General features: G+C 49.7%; 2 protein-coding genes across 3 annotated transcripts in view; one reads left to right on the top strand and one right to left on the bottom strand.

The window, feature by feature from the left end:
- LOC111156326 (aldehyde dehydrogenase 2 family (mitochondrial)) overlaps window positions 1-581 on the bottom strand; it is a 30,312-nt gene extending 29,731 nt beyond the window's left edge. Inside the window, exon 1 of one of the 2 annotated variants that reach the window (XM_022517095.1) lies at window positions 351-581. In XM_022517095.1, coding sequence (XP_022372803.1) covers window positions 351-476 — 126 coding nt within the window. In that variant the 5' untranslated portion in view covers window positions 477-581. The remainder of the gene's footprint in view (window positions 1-350) is intronic. The other variant, XM_022517094.1, reaches the window with a different exon arrangement.
- The window catches only part of LOC111156325 (BRCA1 associated protein), a 110,863-nt gene that overhangs the window by 9,359 nt on the left and 84,774 nt on the right, over window positions 1-16,730 (top strand). The gene's annotated exons all lie outside the window — the stretch shown is intronic.

Below are 16,730 nucleotides of genomic sequence, written 5' to 3'. Positions count from 1 at the left end.
AAACGTCGTCTGGGTGGACGATGAGGAAAGCCCAGGGCAGACACTGCAGCGACTAAGAGACCGAGGGGCGGAGATTGGAACCCCGAGTGGGTGCAGGAAAACGGACAGCGGGGGGACAAAAACAAATAAGCGGCCCAAGTCACAGCCGGAGAATGGAACGGGGGCGGTCAGAGTTGGTGAAGGGGCCAAAATGCTCGCCGGAAGGAAGGCTAAAGTGTGCGTAAAGCCCAAACGCAGCAAACCTCTCAACCCCAACTGGGTAAAATGGGGCCCAAAAAAACCCCAGGGCCTTCCCACTCGGCGGGCTCCTTCTCCCCGAGAGAACAAAGCCCCGGGGCCGGCGGCCTCACCTGGTTGTAGAAGACTTCAGGCTGCTGATTGGGGGCCGGCACCACCTCGGTGGCGGCGGCCGACAGGAGACGGCGGCCCAGGCGGGGCCCGAGGCCCGCGGCGGCGAGCGCAGCGGCGCGCAACATGCTGCGGAGGGAGCAGGCAGGCAGGACTGTGTGTGCCCTGCGGGAGGCTGGCGCACCTGGGGCAGGAGTACCGGGCGGGGGTCACTGCGACCGCGACCTTTCCCCGCCCCTGGCGCGGCCGCCAATGGACGAGCGCGGGGCGGGGCATGGGGGGCGTGTCTGCCACTTCCCCCCACCCCACCCCGGGTCCGTGGCGAGGCTGCCCCGCGGCGCCCCTTCCGGCCTCCGGCCCTGGGCTGATTCCCCTCCGCTCCCTTTTGTGCCTCGCTACCGCACCCCCGCGCGGCGCACCGGGCATCAGCAATAACCCGACCTCGCAGATTCAGCGTGCATCGAACCCCTAATGTGTGCCTGAACCCTAACGTGGACAGGCCTGAGCCGGAGCAACCCTGGCCTTGACTTAGGCAGGCTTACACTCTCGTCAGAGAGGCCGACCTTAAAACTAAACGCGAGGTAATTTCGGAAAGTGGTAAGGAATGTGAAGATACCGAATGGAGTGAAGACAGGGCTGGAGCAGAGCACTGCTTTTAAATCCTTTGGTCAGGAAGTGAGAAGTGAGACCTGAATTGTCTTCAGAAGATGTTACAGTGGTGAGGAGTTCGCAGAAGGATGGCGCGCTTGATTTGCATCTTAAACTCACTGGTTTCTCATTCTGTGCAGAATGCACTAAAGAGAGCAGGGCTGGGGGCAAGGATCTTGCAGATCGTTTGATTCCAGGAACATCCTGGAGCCGGGCACTGGGGAGCTGGGGAGGAATCGGAGCAGCTTAGCTAGGAAAGGGGATGGATATAAGGTCAGCTCTGTGCATTGCAAACAGAGGATCAGCAAAAAAGTCCGAGAGGAGATGAAGAAAGCTGGCAGGAAGACCTGGGCTGTGTTTTGCCAGCAGAGAAGCAGAGGGAAGGGGCGGATGTAGGCAGCAAGGGTATGCGTTGCTACTGAGACTCCAACCACTGGAGCTAAGGCTGAAGAGGCTGACCAATGCCAGGTATTAAGTGCCAGGCAAAGGTGTTCTAAGGTCTGATGGAGATTCACATGGTCTATGTAGTGTGTGCGTGTGTGTTTTGTTTTGCGTTAAAGAGCTAATGTGATATCAAAAGGATAACAGGGCGCCTGGGTGGCTCAGTGGGTTAGGGCCTCTGCCTTCGGCTGGGGTCATGATCCCAGGGTCCTGGAATCGAGCCCCGCATCGGGCTCTCTGCTCAGCAGGGAGCCTTCTTCCCCCGCCCCACCCCGCCTGTCTCTCTGCCTGCCGGTCTGCCTACTTGTGATCTCTGTCTGTCGAATAAATAAAAATAAAAATATTTAATAAAAAAAAACACACACACAAAAGGATAACACATTAATTATCAGAGTTCCTGTAACAGATATGCCAGGAAATTCCAGTGACTACCTACAGTAAAGTCCCTGCTCAAACTGTGACTCACACAGATGTTTCCCTCCACTCAGGCGCCCAGGGACCCAGTCTCTCTTCCTTGTATGACTCTGAGGTTAATAGCTGATTCCCAAAGTTACCATGGAGCTCGGCGTCATTTCAGACAACCAGAGGCGAAAAGAGCATTAAAGATGGCACAGAGGAAGTTTTTATGACTGATCCTGTTTCACTGGCTCTTCAGTCACTTGGCCATTCCTCCGTAGAAGGGAGTGTGGAAAATGAGCAGTGTGCCCAGGAAGAAGGGGCAATAGGTTTGGAGATCAGCTTTATCAGCAGAGACAAACTGAAAAGTGAACCTCCCTCTTTTCGGAATGCAGCTCTCAGCCCTCACTGCCCCTTCCCCAGACATCCTACTATGTTCACTTAATCGTGTGTTAGGAGATGGTTCTGCACCAGCACACAGTAAGTGTCCCCATTCTCTTTAACAGTTATGTAGAATTCCATTGGATTGATGTACCATTTTTATTTAATGAATTTCCTGTAGATGGGCTTTTAGATTGTTTCCAAACTTTTGTCATTATAAACAATGCCAAAATGTATATATCCTTGACTGACTTGGGAAATTCATAGAAGCAGAGCTGCTAAATCAAGGGATATTTGCAACTTTAATTTTGTGTTGGATCTTGAACAATATGGGTTTGAGCTGTGCAGGTCCACTTCCATGAAAATGTTTTGCAGTACGGTAAATCTATATTCTTTTCCTTATTTTCTTAACATTTTCATTTGTCTAGCCTACTTTACTGTACGAATGCAGTACATAGTACATAGAACATACAAAATGTGTGTTAATTGACTGTTTAGGCAATCAGTAAGTCTTGTTAACAATAGGCTATTAGTTAAGTTTTGGGGAGTCAAAAGTTGCATGTGGATTTTTGACTGCGTGGGGATGGGGGGGTCAGTGCTCCCAACCCCTGCGTTGTTCAAAAGTTAACTGTAGGGCGCCTGGGTGGCTCAGTTGATTGAGTGACTGTCTTTGGCTCAGGTCATGATCCTGGAGTCCCAGGATCCAGTCCTACATTGGGCTCCCTGCTCCGCAGGGAGTCTGCTTCTCCCTCTGACCTCCCCTTTCTCATGCGCTCTCTCTCTCAAATAAATAAAAAAAAAATCTTTTAAAAAAAAAGAGTTAACTGTAGATATTGCTGAATTATCCTCCATTGAGGTTTGATTAATATACAGTGCCTTCCCCCCCGCCACTGTCATAGAGGAGTTTCCTCACACCCTCACCAATACAATTTATCAAGTTTTTTTTAAGCGTTGTTAATCAGATAGGTGAAAAATAGCATTTCACTATCACATTAATTTGCATTTCCCTTTTCAGGAGTGAGCTGGAACATCTTTGTCTACATGAAGTCATGTGTCCTTTCTCTGCTACAAACTGTACCTTGCTCATTTTTGCATTGAATTGTTGTTGGTTTCTTTAAAATTGATTTGTAGGTGCTTTACATATATCAATACAATTAACATTTGGTCATTTCATGTATGGTGCACATATTTTCTGCCAATCATCGCTGATCAACTTTCACAAAAGTTGATGCCTTTTCTGGTTTTGTTTTTGTCTTAAGGGTTTGGGGTTTTTTGTTGTTGATGGTGGTGTTGTTTTGGGAGGGGTGGTGTCCAGTGTTTTCTTTTCTCTAATTTATTTATATATTTAAGTAATCTCCACACCCATCAGGGGGCTGGAACCCGTGACATGATCAAGAGTCATGTGGTCTTCTGACTGAGCCAGCTAGGCACCCCTGTCCAGTGTTTCATGTCGCTGGCTTTTATGCTATGCCTAGAAAGCCTCTCCCACTCAGATTATTTTTTATTTTCTGCTTTATATATATATTTTTTAAAGATTTTATTTATTTATTTGACAGAGATCACAAGTAGGCAGAGAGAGAGGAGGAAACAGGCTCCCTGCTGAGCAGAGAGCCCTATTTGGGGCTCTATCCCAGGACCCTGGGATCATGATCTGAGCCTAAGGCAGAGGCCTTAAGCCACAGAGCCACCCAGGCGCCCCAACTACTTTATATTTTTTTAAAGTTTTATTTATTTATTTGAGAGGGAGAGAGAAAGAGCACAAGCTGGCAGAGAGGCAGAGGGAGAGGGAGAAGCAGGCTTTCCGCTGAGCAGGGAGCCTGATGGGCTAGATGCCAGGACCCTGGGATCATGACCTGGGATGAAGGCAGACGTCCTAACTGACTGAGCCACCCAGGTGCACCTCAGATTATTTTTTAAATGTGCCCTGGGGTTCCTTGGTGGCTCAGTCATTAAGCATCTGCCTTCGGCTCAAGTCATGATCCCAGAATCCTGGGATCGAGCCCCACATCAATCCCCACTTGGGCTTCCTGCTCTGCGGAAAGCGTGCTGCTCCTTCTTGCACTCTCCCTGCTTGTGTTCCTTCTCTTGCTGTCTCTCTCTGTCAAATAAACAAAATCTTTAAAAATAAATAAATAAATGTCTCCTATATTTTTTGTTATTTTTCAACTTTATGGAGTTAGAATTGATATATATAACACTGTAAAGTTCACAGTTGGCTCCCCTTACGTAATGCAAAATGATGGCCGCCATTGCATTATTTAATTCCTCCATCGTGTTACATAATGACCATTTCTCCTTGTGTGTGGTAAGAACATTTCAGATGTACTCTTTTAGCAACTTTCAGGTATATAAATATAAAATGTAGTACTGGTCCTTGTAATCACCATGCTGTACCAATTCCCCAGAATATACTCATTTTACAACTAGAAGGTTGTACGCTTTGACCAACGCCATTCCCTTCATCACCTAGCCCCAGGTAACATCTTTCTGTGAGTTTGGCTTTTTTACATTCCAAATATAATAGAGATCATACAGCCTTTATCTTTCTTTTTTTTTTTTAAAGATTTTATTTATTTATTTGACAGAGATCACAAGTAGCAGAGAGGCAGGCAGAGAGAGAGAGGAAGGGAAGCAGGCTCCCTGCTGAGCAGAGAGCCGGATGTGGGACTCATTCCCAGGACCCTGAGATCATGACCCGAGCTGAAAGCAGCGGCTTAACCCACTGAGCCACCCAGGCACCCAGCCTTTATCTTTCTATCTGACTTACTTCACTTAGCATAACACCCTCAAGCTTCATCCACGTTGCTGGAAATGGCAGGGTTTCTTTCCTTCTCACAGCTGAATCGTATTCCATTCTATGTGTACGCATTTTCTTTATCCATTCATCGGTTGCTGGACGCTTGGGTTGTTTCTGTATCTTAGCTATTGAGAATAATGCTACACTGAATATGGAAGTGTATCAATCTCTTCAAAATCCTCTTTTCATTTCCTTTGGATATATATTCGGAAGTAGGATTCCTGGACCATATGGTAGTTCTTTCAAGAACTAGCTTACTTTCTTTCTTCCTTCCTCTTCCTTTCTTTCTCTCTTTCTTTTCTTTTCTCTCTTTCTTTCTTTCTTTCTTTCTTTCTTTCTTTCTTTCTTTCTTCCTTTCTTCTTTCTTTTTTAGACTTATTTATATATTTTAGAGAGAGAGGACCCTGGGATCATGACCTGAGCCAAAGGCAGATGCTTAACCGACTGAGCCACCCAGGCGTCCCTGTAATATCATTTTTATCATTTCTCTTAACCAAGATATTTAAGCCTTGAAGTAACAAGTTTGCATGTGTCCTTTGAGGGATCCTTTGGAGATGACACAAAAAATTGGTTGTATAGAGGAGACAAGCCAGTGGCAGAGAGCTGACACGAGAGATGACGAGAGCCTCGTTAAAAGCAATGGGGATGGCTGCAGGAGGGACAGGTAGAGGTAGAATTAATGGGTTGCTCTGTGAGATCAAAGTGTGGGAGAGGTGAAAGATGGTGCTGATGTTTCCACCCTGTGCTATTCACCAAGAAGGGGAAGCCATAAATTTGGTTGCGGGGAAAGGGAGAAATTCGTTAGCTTACAGACATTCATATATGTTGAGAGAGTGGGAAGCGACCTGCTTGGGTCCCTGCCAGTGTGCATGGTTCTGGGTCTCACTATAGCATATACATTGGTTCACAGATTTATTTAGTTTAGTTTGTTCATCTGTGCTGCTCACCAGCTCCCATCAGCAGCTTTCCTGCCCCTGGTCTCACGTGCATCCTACTGTCTCTGCTTAAAGAAATCTTACCTAGGGCGCCTGGGTGGCTCAGTGGGTTAAGCCGCTGCCTTCGGCTCAGGTCATGATCTCAGGGTCCTGGGATAGAGTCCCGCATCGGGCTCTCTGCTCAGCAGGGAGCCTGCTTCCCTCTCTCTCTCTCTCTCTCTCTGCCTGCCTGTCTACTTGTGATCTCTCTCTGTCAAATAAATAAATAAAAAATCTTAAAAAAAAAAAAAAAAGAAATCTTACCTATCAAGATTCTGGCCAGGGGCGCCTGGGTGGCTCAGTGGGTTAAAGCCTCTGCCTTCGGCTGGGGTCATGATCCCAGGGTCCTGGGATCCTGCATCGTGCTCTCTGCTCAGCAGGGAGCCTGCTTCCCCCTCTCTGCCTGCCTCTCTGCCTACTTGTGATGTCTCTCTGTCAAATAAATAAATAAAATCTTAAAAAAAAATATTCAGGCCAAATGCCATCCTCTGGGGAAGTCTTCCATAGCCACAGCAGCCTTCGTCAGCTTCTTTGACACAATCTTCAATTCCAAGTCATCCAACCACTGCAGACCAGTCGACTGAAACCCTAATATACTTGCGGCTCCATGTAGCTCAGTGTGACCAGAACATTAACTAGAATGTAACTCTCCACCTAGATTTCTCCCTGACAGTGTGTGTTGGTCTTTTCTTTCTTTCTTTCGATTCATTTTCTTGCTCTTAAGTCTTTGTTCTGATTTAAAAAAAAAAAAAATGTTTTTCTCGGGGCACCTGGGTGGCTCAGTGGGTTGGGGCCTCTGCCTTCAGCTCAGGTCATGATCTCAGGGTCCTGGGATCGAGTCCCTCATGGGGCTCTCTGCTCAGCGGAGAGCCTGATTCCCCCTCTCTCTCTGCCTGCCTCTCTGCTTACTTGTGATTTCTCTCTGTGTGTGTCAAATAAACAAAATCTTAAAAAAAAAAAAATGTTTTTCTCATTTTCTCTGGATCCATCTTTCTCTCTTGCTCTCCATTCCCCTTTGTCTGTGAACTCATTACCAGGAACTGAGCTGACAAAAGCAAAGAATCTTTAAAGGGCAGAAGAGTGAAGCAAGGGGAGGAAGGAAGGAAGCACAGTGACATTTCTTTTTAGCATGATGCGGCAGGGAAAGATGTGGGCACTTGGACCTGAATTAGTGTTGTCCTGCCACTGAGCTGAGATCCCTGGGAGAAGCAGCAGGTTGAGTAAAGCTCCCTTCACTTGCTCTGAGAAGATAGACACACTCTGAACTTTGCAACACTCTGAAGCATTTCCTGGTTAGAGCCCAATTGTATGTTTTCACGTTGAAAATAATCTAGTTCCATCCATTCTCTAAAACAGGTGGTAACTAAAGTGTCCTTTGGAGTTCCTGAAGGGTGAGATTTTAGATATTTGGTTAGGGAGTATCCATCCATTCTGTGACACTGACTCTATCTAAGGGAAGGTTTCCCCCCCTCAAACAATAGATGTGAGGTGGGCAATTCAAGGCAACATTTATTTCATTATTTTAAATATTTTTATTTATTTATTTAGAGACAGAGCGGGGGAGAAGGGGGAGAGGCAGAGCGAGAGAAAGAATCCCAAGCAGACTCCCTGTTGAACTCGGAGCCCAACGTGGGGCTTGATCCCGAGACCCTGAGATTGTAACCTGGGCCGCAATCAAGAGTCAGATGTTCATCCGACTGAGCCACCCAGGCGCCCGCAAAGCAGCATTTAAACAGGAAGATATTCTGCCTCAAAAGCAAGAGGAAATGTGGTACAACCCTAGGCCCCGGCTGCCCTTCTTATCAGCATATACACAGAAACCTGTGACACGTGTGGTTTTTGTTTTTTTTTTTTTAAGATTTCATATATTTATTTGACATATAGAGATCACAAGTAGGCAGAGAGAGAGAGAGAGAGAGAGAGAGAGAGAGGAGGAAGCAGGCTCGCTGCTGAGCAGAGAGCCCGATGCAGGGCTCGATCCCAGAACCCTGGGATCATGACCTGAGCCGAAGGCAGAGGCTTTAACCCACTGAGCCACCCAGGCGCCCCCTGTGACATGTTTCATGCCAGCTCACTACCCCACGCATGCAGCGGTGCACAGAGCAGACCCCATCCGCTCCGTGCCGGCTGCCCTTTAAAGGTGGTGAGGAGGTAGTCCCAAGATTACCAGCTTTGAAAGAAGAATCAATGGGAAAAATTCATATACTTTCTTTATGGCAGGACATGCTACCCTTGACTCAATAGGGCTTCCTTTTCTTCTTCCTCCTTTTCCAGGTGAGGCAGCCAGCGCCTCTCAGGAAGCCCCACAGAGACCATAAAAATCCATGCCTCAGAGTGGAAAGAACTCTGCAGTCCCTGAATCTAGGTTCAAATTCATTGACCTTAAACAAGTCTCTTTGAACCTCAGTCTCCTCACCTCCTAAATGGGCAGAGAAAAAGTAGTGACCAATTATTGTAAGGGTTCAAATAATATATAGATGGTTCTTGCACCTAGTGTACACTAAATACCCAGTAACTGTTATTCTAGCCACGTGGTGCAGTCTCACTCCCAGGGGTCAGGTGAGGGGAGTCTAGCCACATGCCTCATCCTTGCTTTTCCAGATGGGGTCCCCAAACAAGCAGCCTTGTCAGACTTGCTGAATTACACTCTGCATTTTAACCAGGTCCCGCAATACCTTTGGACATTATGGTCTGAGAAACGTTGCTGTCTTAGCTGGTCCCAGGTGGGGGTCGACCCTGGCGCCTCCGCAGGCCTAAATCTCAGCTGAAGCACAGCCTGCTCTTTAACCCCCTGGAGAGCCCCCTCGGGACTCCAGCCACATACCAGCACGCACGCACACTGCGTGCACTTCGGGCTTCTTACAAGTCATGCCTCATCTCATCTAATCCCCAAACAGTCCTAGAGGGGAAGTGCTGTTCTCCCCATTTCTCAGATGAGGAAACCAACCCTACCAGATGAAAAATGGCTTTCCAACATTGCCCTGCTAGTCTGTCACGGAGACAGGTTCAAACCCAGGGCCGTTTGAATCCAGATCCGTAGCTGACAAAGATCCTCTCGGTAACCAAACTCCACTCCTCTTCTCTAGGCTTTCTTCTTGAGTAGCCCTCAAACTAGGCCTGTTAAAAACTGCAGACTCTCAGCACAAAAGATTTATGAATCTAGCCTCCACCCCTACATTACCACATCAACAGATTTAAAAAAATAGCAACAAAGTTTCTCACAACTCAAAGCTGCATCTCTACAGTGACCTCAGCCCCCAGGAAAGTGCTGCCTAAGACAATTCATGGCTGCCCAAAAAAAGGTATTCTGTTCCAGCCAACACTCCAAGAAAGGGCACTTGTCTCCCAGTCTCGGGTAGGCTCCGAGCCCAGCTTCACTAAGCGAGTGCCAGTCAGCAAACCCAGGTGGGTTTCACATGGACCAGCCCCCCACTTCCCGCTTTCTGTAGATCAGCAGGAAATTCCCTGTACAACCCCCTTACCCCCTCCTTCCCTTGAAAATGCTCATTCTAAAAAATGGAGATTGGGAGTGCCTGGGTGGCTCAGTGGGTTAAGCCTCTGCCTTTGGCTCAGGTCATGATCTCAGGGTCATGGGATCGAGCCCCACATCGGGCTTTCTGCTCAGCGGGGAGCCTGCTTCCTCCCCGCACCCCCCCCCCCCCCCGCCGCCTGCCTCTCTGCCTACTTGTGATCTCTCTCTCTGTCAAATAAATAAATAAAATCCTTTTAAAAAATTAAAACTTAAAAAAAAATGGAGGTTGAGGGCAGTTTTTATGCTGCACCCTCTTCCCTATTGCAATAATACATTATTGATTAATGTCTCGCCTTCCCACTGTAATTAGCATCTGCCTTTCTCTTTGACAGCTCTTTGCCCTGTGTAACCTATCTAGTGCTGATATGATAACAGAATTCCCAGAAGCTGTTCCTCTACTCAGCCATCTTGGTTCGAACAAACGGCTCCCAGAGTCCTTGTCCAACAGATTGCCGATTTGGACCCCTGGTTGCTGGAGTCTGAGACGCCTCCATCCGTGTGCTCTGATGTTCACACACATGAGCGAGGTTGACGGAGGGTACAAGTCTGTAGCCGTGTGCCAACACGGAGGACAGTATAAATACCAACTCTCATGTCTCAAGCACTGTTTCAAACCTGGGCTGGCACAGGGTTTCACAATGACCCAGAGGGGCAAGCTGCAACACAGCCTGGCCCCCCCACGTTATCCCTAGGGAGCTCTGCAGACCTGGGCGCTGACAGGCAATGGGCATCTCCAGGCAGCCAGTGGAGACTTGGCGGGGGGGTGGGGGGGATGTGGTGGAGCATACGGAGCCTATTCTCTGAGATCATTTCCAGCTGCTGTCTTGAGGGGACCCCAGCCAGGCGAGGTGTCTGGGATTCAGTCTTTCTTCCAGCCTCTATAGCGTTATTATGGAATTGTCTGATAGTATCTGAAATCAGGGCTTAGGGGAGCTTGGGCGGCTTGTGGATGTCATGCCCACAATTTGCTGCAGGGAGAATGAGGAGCTGAGAGAACAGGAGGGGCTGAACGCCCCCCACCCCAGAGTCCTTAGTCCTGATGGAACCCTGTGAATGTTTGACTGTCACAGGATCACTGGGGAGGGTTCAACCCTACAGAAATCCAGCCCTGGGGCGCCTGGGTGGCTCAGGGGTTGGGCCTCTGCCTCCGGCCCAAGTCATGAGCTCAGGTTCCTGGGATTGAGCCCTGCATCGGGCTCTCTGCTCGACAGGGAGCCTGCTTCCCCTCCTCCCTCTGTCTGCCTCTCTGCCCACTTGTGATCACTCTCTCTGTCAAATAAACAAATAAAATCTTTAAAAAAAGAAAAAAAGAAAAAAAAATCCAGTCCCTAATGCTGGTCAGGAGAGGAATGGAGGAGTGTGCGTTCAATTGCTTTGGGTTAGAATATTGCTGTGACAAGGGAAAAATCTTTAGCGTGTTGTGATCACATGTTGTTCCCTTTCCCACGGCTAAGAAGAAGACAGGTCTAGTCACGTAAAGATGGTAGCAAGATGATTAGTGTTTCACAAATAAAACTGGTCAGGCACAATCATTACCACACCAAGTTTGCTCACTTCCAAGTGTGCACCTGCAACCACAACACACTTGCATTCTAGAGAAGCACAATGCTGACATCATCATCCCATTTTTACCATGTTTGGCTTATCAGAAATGGTAACTGTTAGAGGTGGAAAAGACACCAGGTTAGGACCAGGTTAGATTTCCTATGTCCTCTGGATCCTTTGCTCTGTATCTTCTTAAGGCCCTGCCCCCACTTCCTTTTCTCTCTTTCTCTCTCTCTCTTTTTTTTTTTTTTTTTAACTTTCGCAGGTGATTCTTTTAGAGCCCTGTGCAGTGTTAGGGACCTTTAAGCCAGCTGTAATCCTCCTTTATTCCTTCTTCATTCGGTGAAGTTTGGAGAACAGAAAGATCTTTTCAAAACTCAAATCATATCACACCACTTTCAAAATTCACCACTTTGTTATGTTTATTATTTTCTTAAGATTTTACTTATTTATTTGACAGAGAGCGCACATGCACACAAGCAGGGGGAGCAGCAGAGGGAGAGGGAGAGGGAGAAACAGGTTTCCCATGGAGCAGGGAACCCAACGTGGGGCTCGATCCTGGGACCCTGGGATCATGACCTGAGCCGAAGGCAGATTCTTAACCGATGACGCCACCCAGGTGTCCCTGTTACCTTTAGAATCAGCACCAACTCCTGACCAAGGCCTCTGAGGCCCGGCGTGACCTGGCATCTCTAGTCTCTGCTTCTCACCCCAGACCTACTGAGTTGCTCACCAGGGCACCCTTGCCTGTTCCTGATGTGCACCAACGGCTCAAAGGCGTCTTCTGGAAAGAGTCCCCTAAACTCCCAAGCGCCCAACCCTCCACCTGCCCAGCAGTGCCTGCCACATCCCCCACCATTGTCTGGGGATACTCTCCACCATCCTCTGTGAGATCCCGTTTTGTTTACCTGAACATTCCCCAGTGCCTAGACCATGCCAGGCCCACTTGACATTGAGGAGTAGGATTTTTAACAGAACTGGAATTGTTGAGTGAGGGGCTGCTGGAGGTTGCATCCCAGAGACTTCTGTGACTTGTTGTTCTTGGCACAGCATTCGAGGGCCCAGAGCTTTTGCAGCCAAGGATCTGAGGGAGCCATGAGGCCGTCCCCCAGCACAGCTTCTATTTTTATCCCTACAGCTACCATACTTAACAAGCGAGGTTAGCCCCAGAGGCGATGAGAGCCCGTGGAGGGCCACGTGACGTGGCAGGCCACCACCCCAGGCACTTCCTTATTTTTATTTATTTATTTATTTATTTATTTTTTTAAAGATTTTTTTTTTTTTTTTTATTTGACAGACAGAGATCACAAATAGGCAGAGGCAGGCAGAGAGAGAGGAGGAAGCAGGCTCCCCACTGAGCAGAGAGCCCAATGCAGGGCTCAATCCCAGGACACTGGGATCATGACCTGAGCGGAAGGCAGAGGCTTTAACCCACTGAGCCACCCAGGCACCCCACTTCCTTATTTTTAAAAGGCCGCCTCCTCCTCCCTCCTGTGGCCAGAGGCAAGAACTGGGGCTGTACTCAGACCCTGCCAGAGTTTGCAAAAGACTGTTTGCCAGGGCAGCCGGTGTTGAAATAGCCATTCGTTTGGGGGTCGGAATCGAACTTGATCTTTCCAGAGCAGCCAGCAGTATAGCTGGGGAGGGCTTGCGTCCCCAGACTGCTGGGGTGCAAATCTCTTGTGAGCCCTTTCCCAAGGCACCCAAGCCTCTCCCGTTTGCTGATGGCACAGCCCTGGCTGTGGCTCGTAGCCATTCTCCTGGGTAAAGCTCTGCCCTTGAGGAGGGCGAGTCTGCAACGCAGCAGATTTGGGCAATCCCTGCCCATCTGGGCCAACCCGGGAAGAGCAGCTAGCTTTTGGCCACATCCTCACAAATTATGAGATCAGCAGACTGGGTCCCGATAGCCAGTGGCTTCTCTTTGCATGTCACCCGGGCCCATGGGTCACCTATTTCTCAAAGAAATCAGACCTCAGGCAGTGAGCATTTCTGCCTTCCCCAGAGAGGGGAATGTTGCTCTCTGAATTGTGATGCTGCATGGTCTACCATCTCTCCTCTCCAAAAATATGACTATGAAGCAGATAGAAGGGTGTGGAAGTCATAGGGGCCCTCACACACAGCGAGCATGGTCCTTTGGTAGCACTTACGTGAGTGTCAGTGAGGGGCTGATTCAGGACATACCAGCACTCACAGCATCCGCACCCCCCACACGTATAGGCCAGTGCACTTTTTAAGATCCTCTGTAAACCCAAGGATTGGGAAGGAGCAGACGCACTGAGACTGAGGGGCTCTAGTGCGAACCTTTATTCTCAGTTCCTTTTGAGAACGTTCACTAAGTCTCTCTGGTGTGTTTTCTTACTCCCTTGTGTCCCCAAACGCTGTTTCCAAAATAATATCTTAATTAGCATTCTGGGCTGTGGACCTTCAAATGAAGAACATCAGAAACCAGTGGCTTCACGATTTGGGCTCATTTCATTTTCCCAGGAGCGCTCTGGCCCTGGGTCCTTAGGCTGTGGCCAGTCGTGGCTGTCCCTCTGCTGGCTGGAGAGGGCCCAAAGGAGTAGGAAGTCTGTGGGTTTGGGAGCAAGCACAGGGCTCCTAATATGGGGCCGCACTGCCACAGCCTTTACACCCCACAGCCAGGGAGGAAGGAGGCACAGTTTTGGAGATTGGAGACCAGCTTTCCAGGTCTGTACACAACCCACTCAGCTCTCAACGCACCCCCTTCCTCCTTGCCTGAAACAGCAAACTCACAGAAACGCCTTCTGTGGGGACATAAGAAGGTTGAGTTGGCAATGACCATCCCAGGATAGAGATGCCGGGCAGGGTGCAAGAATGACGCACCCCTCCCCCTGCAGAGCACATCACTTGCCACTTGGGGCACTGCAGGCCCGGTGCGGACCTTCCGGCTGCCGCCATCCTCCAGCTCCGTCTGGGCCACTGCTGCCCGGTGCACCTGGTCAAGGCTGCTAGCAAAATGCAGACAGGGGCCCAGGCAAAGAACAGAGCCTAAAGGTAGTTGCTGCTCAGCCCTGTTGCTCTGAAGGCCTGGAAGACACAAGGTGGGAAGGAAGGAAGCCCTGGGTGAGCCCCGAGCCCCGAGGGCCCCAGGAACAGGTGCCTGACTCAGAGTGGCTCAGAACAGCTCTCTTCCTGGGGATGTCCCCTGACAGCTGTGTGATAATGAAGGTTCTGGAAGACTTCAGGTGGGACCATACCTGCTGTCCACTCTGCTAAGTGAGTTCTGTCACCAGGGGATCTCTAGGTTAAGATTTGGGAAGGAGGCATGACTGAATGGTTAGGAGGCCATGCGCTGGTGTATTCAGGACCTAGAATTCCTAAAACTCCAAGATCAGATAGGCTGAGTGACCTTAAACAAGACACTTCGCTTTTCTGGGCCCCTGTTTCCTCATGTTCAAAATGGGGTAGGATTGGGGACCCCTTATAGGGTTGATTCGAGGAGGAAACCGAAAATCACATTGTGGTAATTGGGCAACAACAGGCAGCTGCTGGAGTTTACAGGAGGTCGGGCAGCTGAAGGCAAAGGAAAGTCAAAGGAGCCGTCGATCCACAGTCTGTGCTCACCGGATTAACACCATTGGTCGCCTGGGAGGCCATGGATGGGGCCACAGTTTGCATCACGGCAATATCTAAAGCTGCAGCCTGCAAGGATGAGGAGGAGACCTGGGTAGAAGGGCACACCCGAGAGCAGACTACTTGGAAGAATCATCAGTTTCACAAGGAGGAGTGGAAACAGCAGCTCAGAAGAGAGACCCGAGGTCCGGCTGGACCACAAGCTCTGTAAGTAGCCCCTGTCTGGTGCGTGGGCTGTGCCCGGCAGCTAGTGAGATGGCGTGGAGGACTCGGTGGTGGTGACTACAAGGGTGACCCAGGACATTGTGTGAGCAAGTACCCGGCCAAGGACAGACTCAGGCATGTGGGAACAGGAACGTCTTCCCAGATGGCGGGGAACATCACCAGCACACACAACACAGAACGGGGAGTGGCTTGTACTCCACTCAGGGTCACACCCAGCCCTTTCTCCAACGTAACAAGGGACCAAGGCGAGCCAGGACTCTGGGGAATCAAGCTGTAAGGATCTCCCCTGGGTCAGGCATTCGAGGGCGGCCCCTGCGAGACTCCCCTGTATCTGGCAGTCGAATGCCAGTGAACCGGGACCTTGAAATTCTCAGCTGAGAGGTGGTAGCTGTCCTGTGAAGAGTTGGAGAAGACAGGGGTCACTGTAGGCGTCGTGCCTGCCCACGAGGGGTACTCAGACAGAGCCGCTTAAGGAATCATGTCACATTTGAAAAATCAATCTCTTTTGGTTAGTTCTTTTTCTTCCTCAGTTTGCCAGATACCCGCACCCCACTGGGCAGAGCTAAGGCCTGGCAACTGTGTGGCCCCCTGGCCCCGCTGCCTTAGAGACAGAAGTTCACCAGGCCAACAGACAGAAAGTTCAGAACGCTTTTATCATCCCTTTTTCATTTTTGAAAAGCTGCCCAAATACATCCACGCAGAAGTGAAGCAAAGTTATTAATGTCGAGGAGCCAAGCTCTTTCTCCACGATTGGCTGCATGGGGAAGGAAGCGTCAGTGTCTGTAGATGCCCAGGCTGGATTCCCTCGCTTCGACCTCACAACCTGTCATTCTTGGGGGCCCTTCGGCCTCCCATCTCGTTTCCTGCCACGTCTACACAGCGGGTAGCTTTCTGCACCAGCAGCCGGGACTGATCCATCTCCACAGCCACGGGGCAATGGATGTCTGCCAGGAGCTTCCCGAAGGCCCCACGGGACCTCACCTCTGGACACAGGAGACACAGCCAGAGGGGCGACGCTGGTGCCCTGCAGAGGAGGTGGGTGGGAGCACACACGGGAGGAGACAGGACAGGGAAGGGAGAAAAGCAGGAGCCTGTCAGCCCTGTAGCCACAAGCAATTTCCAGGGAGAAGAGCCAGACACAGAAGGCAGTAACGTGCTCTGCGGGAGCTAGTCACCATGGTGACTGCACAAATTACTTCCAAGAATCCCTTTCCTCCCACATTCAGCGCCCTCTGGGCAAGGCTGGCTGGCCCGACAGAGAGCTGAGCTGGCCACTGGCCCAGAGCTTCTGGAAATGAGGCAGTGACTGTGGGGTGCTCCCAGGCTGGCCCAGCTTCGCATCCTCTGGGCGCCAGGGAGCCAAGTTGGAGAAAGGTGCCAGAGCCCCCTTGTGGGCAATGGTTATTGCAGTGGGGATTCTAAGTCTTTGAAACTCACAAGCAATTAGAAAAGTCTATAAGGGGGATGCCTGGGTGGCTCAGTTGGTTGAGCAGCTGCCTTCGGCTGGTCATGATCCCGGCGTCCTGGTAAGGGCTCCTTGCTCATCAGGGAGCCTGCTTCTCCCTCTGCCTCTGCCTGCCATTCTGTCTGCCTGTGCTTGCTCTCTCTCCCTCTCTCTCTCTCTCTCTCTAACAAATAAATAAATAAAATCTTAAAAAAAAAAAAAAAGAAAAGGTTATAAGGGATTCTTTTATTTTTTCCATTTTTTAAAAACTAAAATATACAAAGAATGTATCTCATGGCAGAAAAGGTACACATTTTCACATTTAAAAAAGGGAGAACTTATGGGGCGCCTGGATGGCTCAGTGGGTTGAGCCTCTGCCTTCAGCTCAGGTCATGATCTCGGAGT

The sequence above is a fragment of the Enhydra lutris genome, unplaced genomic scaffold, assembly GCF_002288905.1.
Source record: "Enhydra lutris kenyoni isolate GAN:26980312 unplaced genomic scaffold, ASM228890v2 scaffoldscaffold46, whole genome shotgun sequence".
Taxonomy (NCBI): Eukaryota; Metazoa; Chordata; class Mammalia; order Carnivora; family Mustelidae; genus Enhydra; species Enhydra lutris.
Note: the sequence above shows the minus strand (reverse complement) of the source record. Positions and strands in the feature narration are given on the sequence as shown.